General features: G+C 32.2%; 1 protein-coding gene across 1 annotated transcript; it reads left to right on the forward strand.

The window, feature by feature from the left end:
• The first annotated feature begins 577 nt into the window (after positions 1–577).
• LOC149217961 (uncharacterized) lies at positions 578–1,517 on the forward strand. Its single transcript, XM_089382320.1, has 3 exons — positions 578–834; positions 920–1,025; positions 1,167–1,517. Exons 1-3 carry the CDS (start codon positions 700–702, stop codon positions 1,310–1,312), a joined length of 387 nt encoding a protein of 128 aa, XP_089238446.1. The 5' UTR covers positions 578–699; the 3' UTR covers positions 1,313–1,517.
• The last annotated feature ends 9,622 nt before the right edge of the window (positions 1,518–11,139 follow it).

Below are 11,139 nucleotides of genomic sequence, written 5' to 3' on the forward strand. Positions count from 1 at the left end.
GGTCACTATCACAAGATTCCAACCATGTCTATGGGCTACATCAACATAACCAGTACAGAAATTAAAAATTCAGTTTGATTAATGAATAATTTCTTTGTGTTTTATGAAATCATAAGATATATTTTACATATGACCCTTTTTTTTGGTGGTTTTTCCATTAGTTTTTCTTCAGCTTCTTATGACGTGGTGCGCTTAATTTTTTTCATCAAAAAATTATAGCATTTAACAGGAAAGAGAGCTGGAACTTTTTGTGGTTTTTCCCTAGTTTTTCTTCAACTTCTTATGACGTGGTGCGCCTAATTCTTTTCATCAAAAGATTATAGCATTTGACGGGAAAGACAGCTGGAACCGTGGCTGGGAAGGAAGGATTATGACTTGTTTAGTCATGAACACCGACCACGTGGCATTTCCCTGCCTGGACAAACCTCTTCACGTGCATTACTGGTTAAAAAACACATTAACAACAATCCAACTCTATCGCCTTGGAGCCAATCATTTTGCAGTAGTCACGTGGGTGTGCAAAATACTCAACTAAATAATTGGAGGGCCGGCCACCATCCAACGATTCCATTTTCATTATACCAAGTATTGAGATTCTCCTGTGCATGCCAATTGAATCGTTTTCATTCTACCAAGTATTCAGATTCTCCTTTTCTATGCCAATTGAATCGTTTTCATTTTACAATGTATTAATATTCTATGTGTACGCCAGTTTGTCCCAAAGAGGAAAGAAAGAAAGATCAAGATCTAGCAACCGTTAACATGCAGGCACCTGCACCAGATCTCCCTCACAACCCCGATGCAGCATCATCTTCTTCATCATATATTCTCCTGGTGAGAGACTGTAACAAATTATTTCGATAAATATCAATTTCTTGTTTTAGACCATTAATTTTTATTCAATATTGTTGTATTGTAGGTGCAACACTTGATTGAAAAATGTCTGGTGTTCAACATGGATCAACAAGAATGCGTAGAGGCGCTTTCAAGGCACGCCAATATCCAACCGGTAGTAACCATGACAGGTACGTATTTCGTTATACTTATAAACCCTGCATATACATGAATTGCATTGAAATTCTTTTTATATTTATTAAAGGATCTTAGCAGAGTGATTCGTTGAATAATTTAATTTAAATGGTTTGGTGAACAATTGTAATTTGCAGTGTGGAATGAATTGGAGAAAGAAAACAAAGAGTTCTTCTCGTCCTATAATTCTAAACTTGAAAACAGAGAAGAAGGTTATAATAGTAGCCAGGCGGCGGCCAAGCAGATGTTAGAAGACGCAGCAGCTAATTTACGCCATAAGTGATCCGATCATCATTGCTCTGGTTCTGACAACTATAAATCAAATCAGCCAGTCTAAATACTCGGAATGGATTAGAATGGATTATATTGGAATCTTCACCGTGGAATATTTTGGTTAAATGGTTTGTCAATGTATAGCAACAACCGAAATGGGTTATAGTGTTCGCGTTATGATGTAGTTGTCTCCTGTAAAAATTATATGACTGTTTTATAAGGAACTGCTATTTTTATGTGTCTTGTTTTCTTTTTAAATAGGAATTAATTTTTTTGGAAAATTAGTAACTTTTAAATGTTTATTGTCATTATTGGTCAAGATACACCAGATTTAATTATTTTAATTATCATAGTAAATTATTAAAACTTAGAATTAAATCACTAAGATCTTTTAATTTTATATAACTCTTTTATTGAATCTAGAGATTCATTCTACAGCGCACTATAATGTGTTTTTTTGCTAATTTTTTCATTAAATTGAAATTTTAAAAAAATTGGATCTCTCTACTCATATTAAATGTGTATTTAAAACAAATCTAGTATTTAAGTTATTTATGTTATTTGTATATTTCTGCCCATAGTAGTTGCGCTGCGAACTCCGTCACTATTTTTATTGGCCCGTGAATGTGATTATAGAGGGATCGATTCTATTAGAGTGGGGTACCTTTCTTTTTGTGGGCTGTTTTCATAATTTGGAAATTGACCATTTTTGTCAATTTCGTACACAAGTAGGGCACGTAGTTGAGAAAATATGGACCATTTTTAGCAGAGTAACAGTTGCGACAAACAGGTTATGCAGAAACGTATCTGGGCAGAGATCTTGTAGGATTAAAGGGTGGTCACTACGTTCTGGTTTGCAGCTCTGATGGAGTTAATGTCAATAGCAAAGTACGTTGCATATGTCATGAATTGCGTCACTACGAATCAACGTTGTCACTTTGTAGGGAAAGAGACGCTATGGAAAAACGTGAATGTTTATACGTGGTGTGTATGGGTTGGTTCAATCATGAAAAGTTTGTTTTGGTACAACTTATTTAATAGTTTCCATATTTATGGGCAATTCATATAGATCAATGATAACCATTCTGTGATGTAGATAATACTTACGGCATAATAAGAACAAATAACCAGAAATTAGTATTTTAATATTCGCACTAAGGCTGCCACAAGGCCTTTTAAAAACTTTGGGATGTTTAAAAAATTATTTGTCATCTAGATAATCACATTGAAAACACTTAGTGTCATGGAACAATCAAACTGTCAAAACACACATCTTCTGTCGCATTGCATTGCGTTTGGAAAATGTTACCATAAAGATAATCAAAGAAATGAAAAAGAAAACAGACTTACATCACAGCTATATCGTTATGAATTTTGGAATGCCTTAATCTGACATAAATTAAGATCTTAGTCGCTATTTTTAGCTTGATTCTCATTCTTTAAAGATTAGGGATTTATAATATTCTTCTTCATGTAAAAGAACATTTCGATTATTGATTTGAGAGAGACTTTTTACATTTGAAAATGGAGAGATGTGTTATTGAGTTGGGTATTTTTTAAAATATAAATATAAATATGAATAAGATAAGTAAAGTAAAGTAAAGGGATATGTAATTTTCTTTTTTAATAATATATAATATTTTTTAAAATATTAATAATAAAAATTATTTTAATATTCATTATAAAAAAAATATTTTAATATTTAATTTTATATATTAAAATTAATTAAAAGTAAACAAAATAGGTGTTTTCAATATTTAATATAAATGAAATGTAGTAATATAGAATTCACTTATCACATCTAAAAAGTATTAATAATAAATGAAATTTTAATTTTAGTGATAAAGAAAATATTTCAATATTCACCTTTAATAAAACATTTTAATATCAATTTTCTATAGGAATTTTTTTATATTTAAAAAAATTCAACTATACACTACTCATGTTATAACGTTTTATATATAAAATAATTGAATATATAAAATATTTTATATTTAAAACATTTCAACAATACATTACTCACTACTCAAGCATGAAGGAGATGTGGTAATTTTTTATTTCCTAAACATGGAGTTGACATATGGCACTAACATGCACATATATATAGAGATACATTTTAACTCTAAATATATTATGCCTAAAAAGGAATCAAATCCTTCTAGGTAAAACCATTTTTCAAAGTTGAAATTTTTGAAGAAAAGTTTGCACAAGCATCCATAAATCTAAAATTAAGATAGAGTTAAGTTGGTTATTTTTACAATGTTTCTTATTCTTTAACATAATAGGAAAGTTATGTTGGAATGATATTGTTCTCTCTAACATGCACATACATATAGAGATACATTTTAACTCTAAATATATTATGCCTAAAAAGGAATCAAATCCCTCTAGGTGAAGCCTTTTTTCAAAGTTAAATATTTGAAAAAAAGTTTGCACCTAAAGCATCCATAAATCTAAAATTAAGATAGAGTTAAGTTGGTTATTTTTAAACGGTTTCTTATTCTTTAAAATAATAGGAAAGCTATGTTGGAATGATATTGCTCTCTAGAGTTGGTGGAAATATCTCACATTTGATTTGACTTATCAAATTTACTAATATATAAACTTTTGTGACTATTCCATTGGAAGAGTTTGTCACAATAAATATTATAAATTCTAAAAACCTTAGATTATGCAAGTTTATTTTCTTAAATATTATATTTGTTATTTTTAGCTTATGGCTTGAATTTATGAAATAATTGAACATGGAAAATAAATAACATTCACAAAATATGCACCATCCACGTAAAGAAACACAAAATTTGTCTTGGGAAACCCAATACAAGAGAAAAATCAAATAGAGGGTGAGGCCTATGCTCTCCAATCTTTGCTTTAGCTTTCAAAATGCACATGCAAAGGAATGGACACTTACTATGGAGTTAACTTTTGACACTGTGGCATGAACAGTTGCTACAGAAGCCTTCTCCACCTTTTTTATGCTCTCAAACTACCACTCCTAGGTGTTTTTCTCAGCCTTGGAATAAGTTACAATGCTAAATAATGGAACCCTTACTCCTTCTTGTGTCATTATATTTAACATAACTCGATATCCATCTAAAATTAGGATTTTAATTTCTTCAACCCTTAATTGTGATAAGGATTGGACCTTCTAAAATATTCTTGAAATTCCACACATGGCTAGCCTCACATGTGTGAGTAATTGAGGTTGACAAGACATCGACTCATGCCTTTGTGGTCAATAAGGTAGGTCAATTGGTGGGAGGTATAACTTACACATACAAGCTCCTAATGAGGTGATTTTACATTATTGGAAAGTTCTTAGAGTGTAAATCAATGTCGAAAGTGTGGGCAAAAGTTTCAGACACAACAATCTCAAAAAGCATTATTTGATGACATAAAATAGATTTATAAGCTTTTGGACCCCAATTACTTGCCAACAAAATGGGTCATGCATTCCAATAACTACAAATTTTCCACCCAAGAAGTACTGAGATATATACAAAATTTTATGATCACCCAATCTTGATCATAAAATATTGACATAAATTAACTACTCTTTTTTAAAATAACAATTATTGTTCTAATTTTAACTTGGCACAAATCTCTTTACTCAATGCACGATTAGTGTGTTAAGAGTTGATCAAAATATTTCACATCTAATTTCATTTATTAGATTTACTAGTCTACAAATTACCATGGATATTTTATTGGAAGAGTTTGTCACAATAAATCTTATAATATTCTGAAAACCTTAGATTATGCAACTTCATTTTTTTGAATCTTAGACTTGTTATCTATGTTTTATGACTTAAATTTAAGAAATAGTTGAAATATGGAATTGAAAGAACATGCACAAAATATGTATTATCCATGCAAATAAACACGATATTTGTCTTTGGAAACCCAATACAATAGAAAACTCAAATAGAGGGTGAAGTATGCTCTCCTCTCTTTAATTTAGTTATAAAGATGCACATGCAAAGAGATGAACACTCACTATGCAATTATCTTTTGATATTGTGGCATGAACAATTGCTACAAAAACCTTCTCCTCCTTTGTTATGCTCCCAAAATACCACTTCTAGATGTTTTTCTCAACCATGAAATAATCTACAATTCTAAATAGCAGAGGACCTTCTCCAAGTATTGTCACAATATTTAACATAACTCGATATGCATCTAGAGTTAGAGTTTTGATTTATTTAACCCTTAATTGTGATAAGTTTTTGGACCTTCTAAAATCTTCTTGAAATTCCAAACATAGTTAGCCCCACATGTGTGAGTAATGGGGATTGACATGGCATCGACTCATACCTTGCTGGTCAACTATATAGGTGAATTCGTGAGAGGTATAAGTTATGCATACGAGTTATTTTTGAGGCCATTTTGCAATTTTGGAAAGTTCTTAATATGTAGATCAACATTGATAGTGTGGGCACATTTTTCAGACACTACAATCCCAAAAAGAATCATTTGTTATCATAAAACGACTTGGAAGTTTTTGAACCCCAATTTTGCATATTGAAACTTGCCACTAAAATTGACCTTGCATGTTAATTCCTTCAATTTTCCACTCACAAAATATATATATATATATAGTATGACTATACCATTTAAATTATTTACACTATGAATAATATAAATAAAGTACTCTCTTTATTAAAAAAAAAACTATTATCTTTTTAAATTTATTTAAACAATATTATATTTTTTATTTTTCAAATTAAAATACTTATTTTTTTAATGAGCAGTCATGAAGGTCAAATTCAAATGGTTTGGTAGTTTTCCCAAAGATTTTGAAAAGCTTTTATGAATAAGAAAGAAGGAGATGATGGACATAGTTTGAAACACACTAAGATAGATGAGTAAGTATTTCATTCCTTTACAGAAAAGGTGCACGAATTCTAAAGCTTAGAATGAATTTGTGTATGTCCTATAACAAATCCATCCAAGATAGGGAACTAAGCAAAATTAATTGTGTCCAATGTATCGAGGCATGTGTCTAACTTAGGTTTGTGATAAAACCACCTATCCTTACTTGAGTGTCTTGTCCAAATTAATCCCATCACATTGGAATCATCCCTTTCGTTCAAACCCAAAGAAGCTTGAGGCATGTGTCTAACATAGGTTTGTGATAAAACCACCTATATTCTTAGGTGAGTGCCACGTCCAAATGGAATCCCCACCATTGTGGAATCATCCCTCTCGTTCAAACCAAAAGAAGGCTATTATAATTTTGAGACTCTAGAGGGGAAAAGGGACCAAATCTTTAATAAGGTCAAATTGGAGGGTCTTCCAAACTTATCAATAGTTTTTTTAATAAAAAGAGTGTTAAGAACCACCATCCATTCCATGCTCTATTAATCTATAGTGGTCTTATCTAAAATAAATCACCATTTTTTTTAAGTTACATCATGTTTTATAAAGAAGTATATATCAAATTAAAAAAAAAAAAAAAAATCTATATATAATTGAAAATAGAAAATTTTTTATATTTAAAATATTTTAATGGTATGTTACTCATGTATAAGGGAGATTTATGATTTTTTACATTTTTGACATGGAGTTGATATGTGGCACATGTCTGCACACACTTCTACAAAAATAGAGATCCAACTTAATTGTAAATTTATTATTCTAAAAAAACCGCAAATTCATCTTAGTGAAAACTTTTTTCAAATTGAAGAAAGGTTTGCATCTTGAAAGATACATAAATCTAAAGTAAGATTGAGTTACGTTGGTTATTTTTAAATTGCTTCTCATTATTTAAAATAATATGAAATTTATTTTAGAACGATCAGGCTCTCTCCTCTCCCTCATGCCTAGAGTAATTATGTGTTTGACTAGTGAAATTGTAGCTAAACCTGCACAGGTTGGATCTAGCTAGAAAAATATGGAATAAACCTTATACGGAAAGAAGAAAGAAAATTGAAAGAGAAAAGAATTAATGAATTCTATTCATGCACAAAAAACATAATTATGAGAGAATGCAATTCAATGCAATATATTCTACATGGATGAACTAATATAATGTGAGTCTAGTAGCGAATCTAGGGAGAAGTGAACATGCACTAAAGAAAACTAACACCTATTCCTAAATAATTTTCCATGTAGTCATTAGTTAACTATCTCATGCAAGTGGATATTAGTAGAGAGAATAGAATGAATAGGTCCTGACAAGAAGCCATGTAAGGTATCCATTTTACAATGCATCAAAGTAACATAGAATAAATGCAATAAGAGGAAAGAGAGAAAACCACATGGAAATAAACCCCCCCCCCCCCCCCTCTCAAAATATAGTATTGAAAAAGAAATGCAACTGATAGGCAGCTATGTCCTTCACCCCAAGGAAGTTTCACAAAAAGTGAAACTTATGTTCAATGAAAGTCTTCGTGAAGATGTCAGCAGTTTGCTAAGAAGTGGGACAATACTGCAAGTTGATTACCCCATCATGTATGAATTATCGGATGTAGTGCATGCGAATCTCCATGCATTTTTTTCATTGGTGTTGCACTAATCTTATGCAACTTTAATGTGATTTGATTGTCACATCAAGTGACTATCAAACAATGAAATATGATACCAAGATCAGTGAGGAAGTTCTGCAACCAAATGGCTTGAATGGAAATGTTGACTACACCTACGTATTCACCCTATGTGGATGATAAATAAATTATGGTTTGCTTTTTTTGGACCAACAAATGGGACCAGAACCCAAATTGAGAACATATCTTGAAGTGGATTTGCGATCATTGTTATCACCAACCCAATCTAAATCATTGTGTCCAATGATATCCACGTTACATCCTGTTGAATCTCATAGTTGATGGTTCCCTGGACATATTTGAGTATGTGCTTGACATCCTTCCAATGCAACTCATGTGGCTCCTACATATATCTGGAAATTGCGCCTACTACATATGAGAGATATGGATGAGAGTGAGTGAGACAAAGGAGACTCCCCACAAGTTATTTATACATGGTGCAATGAACTAATGGTGTATACTTTCCATCCTAAAGGTGTGTCCCAATCCCTAACGGGAGTGTGGATAGGATTTCTCCCACACTAGTTTTTCTAAGGGGGTCTTGGGAGCAGGGGGCGGTAGCATGTTTTGGACCCCCCCGAAAGAAAAATGTAGATAAAAATATGCCTTGTAAAATATTGTAATTTCGTAGTCAATCTGGGTCATTCATTAAGAGGAATATCTGACGGTTGAAGTTATGTTAATTTAGGGTTTTTTTCCCTAGAAGGAAACCCTTGGTTTATATGAGGGAATTGTATTGTGGCTATAGATTATTCTGTGTGTGAGAAAAAGAGGAGATTGTGTGAGAGTGAAGAGGAAGTTACAATAGATTTTTTGTAGGTTGTATCGCTTCATTTTTTTGGATAATATAAAAGGAAGGAATAGTTATTTCTCCATGGACATAACCCAAATCAGGTAAACCACATATAATTGTGTCTCTCTTATTTTTTGGTTTTTCGATGTTTGTGTTTCCACAATATTCTGTGTTTCATTACTCTGTTATTTAATTTCTAACACTAAGAGATCTCTTGCATACTTGGAATGAGAACTTTTTTTCCCTAAATCATTCTGGTTGATTTCTAGTCTAAGAAAGAAGTGCAAAAACCCCATATCTATCATGGAAAACCTATCATGCAAAGTGGTTTTGACTGTAGCGATGGTTGAGGCTGAACTACTATAGTTAGTAGATCATATACATAGAGCACTGTGAGCAACAAAGAGTTAGATATTCTTAGCATATAAGAATTTAGATCATATTTACATCAAATGAAATGTTGAAAGAGTAAATAGGAATCCATTTTAGAGTACCATTCTCTATGTGTCTGCTTGAGGCAATAGAGAAAATTATTGAGTCTGAAAACTAAAGATGAATTCTTTACATGTGATTGCTCCATGTAAATTTCCTCTTAGAGATCACTGTGAAGAAATGCATTCTTCACATCCATGTGATGAACCTCCCACGTTTTTGTTGTTGCAATGGAAATATTTAACCTAATAGAGTCCATTTTGGCCACTCAATAAAAGGTTTCATCATAATCTATGTCTTGAACCCATTGAAAACATTTGGCCACAAACCATGCTTTATATCTTCTCACAAATCCATTCACTTCTTTCTTTGTCTTGTAGACCCACTTGCATTTGAAAAGTGTACAATATGAAGGAAATGGAACTGAGTCCCAAGTTTGGTTCTTAATGAGGGAGTTGTCTCTATGTCCATAGCTACTTCTTAGAAAGGATTCTCTACAAATTCTTCGTAAGTTTAAGGGCTATATGTTAGAACCATGTAGCAATGCATGGGCATAAGTATTTTTGTGGTTGCGAGTGCATGAGCTGCTTATTCAAATTGAGATTTTTTGCCAAGATCATCCAAGAGATCACTCATGAGGCACCAATTATATTTATAAAGTGCTTGGGAATCGTAATATTCACATGCATGCTCATGATATTTTGTATCAACTTTAGAACTTAAATCTGAAAATTGATCTAAATGACAGGATGCGTCATTTACCATATCTTCTACAAAAGGAAGCATAGACGTTTTTCATGTTTTTCCTTAGATGCATGCAGGGGACTTCTAAAAATTCCTTGTAGATTCAAATGACTTATGTAATTTTCTAAGACAAAAGACTTGAATCTACTTTACCCATCAACGGAAACAATTAAAGGATCGAGAAATCACAACATAAACATGAGACAAGATTCAATCACATATGCTCAGAGATTTATATAAGGGGAAAGAAACTACTCAAAACCCCTTCCTACATGTATTTCATTAGTAAGAACATAGAGAATAAATACAATGATTTCTCAAGATTGAGAAACCATTGCACTAGTATAGTCTATCTCACTACTTCCTAGATAAGCTCTTATCAATACTTAACCAAATCTAAGCCTGCCTAAGTCCCTATTTCCTTGCAACGTTCCTCAAGGAATTAGCCTCCTATTAATTAGGGAAATTCCAAATTAGAATTGCGCAATCCCTGTAGGCCCCTTCTCTGACTGCTTGCACCACCTGTACAACTTGGATAATTATACAACTAATAGTACACTACCCTTGAACTCCAATCTCAACTAGCTAACTCGAATTTCATGCATGCATGAGTTAATTAAAGTTGATTAACCAGTTAACTGGTTTAACACTGAAGCTGCACCCCACTACTAGACCTCCTACTAGTTTCCCCAATAGTTGGAACTAGTTTAACTCACCTTAACTCAATTAGTTGGAACTAGTTTAACTCACCTTAACTCAATTTAACTTAATTAAATTGCTACAACTAAAATTAACTCAACCTAGGATCCTAAAATTTAGGAATCACTATACACAACTCAAGTTGAGCCCTCAACTTGAATTAAATAAGCTAACTTAGTGATAACAACTCAGTTAACTCATTAAAGTTGTCTTGTGATGTGTAATTTCAATTTTATCTTAATTTAATTCAAGGGAAAATTAAAATAGGAATTTCTTGCTGCATTTTCAACAATCCCTCTCAACAAGAAAGGGGTTATCTGCTACCCCGATCCTACCTCTATGGAACTCATATTTGCATCTTGACAATGCCTTTGTCAAAATATCTGCATATTTTTCCTCTGTATGAATGTACTCCAACAACATGATTCTCCTCTACACACAATCTCGTAGATGATGATACTGGATGCCAATATGCTTGGACTGATCATGAAAAACTGTATTCTCAAAGAGTTTGATACAACTCCGGTTGTCATAGTAAATCACTGTAGGATCCATCATCTGACCAAATAACCCAACAATGATATTTCTCATCCAGATAGCCTCACATGATGCTTAGCTAACAGC

Source organism: Pinus tabuliformis, chromosome Q (assembly GCF_031772625.1).
Source record: "Pinus tabuliformis cultivar Carrire ecotype Pingquan chromosome Q, CPIR1, whole genome shotgun sequence".
NCBI classification, from domain to species: domain Eukaryota; kingdom Viridiplantae; phylum Streptophyta; class Pinopsida; order Pinales; family Pinaceae; genus Pinus; species Pinus tabuliformis.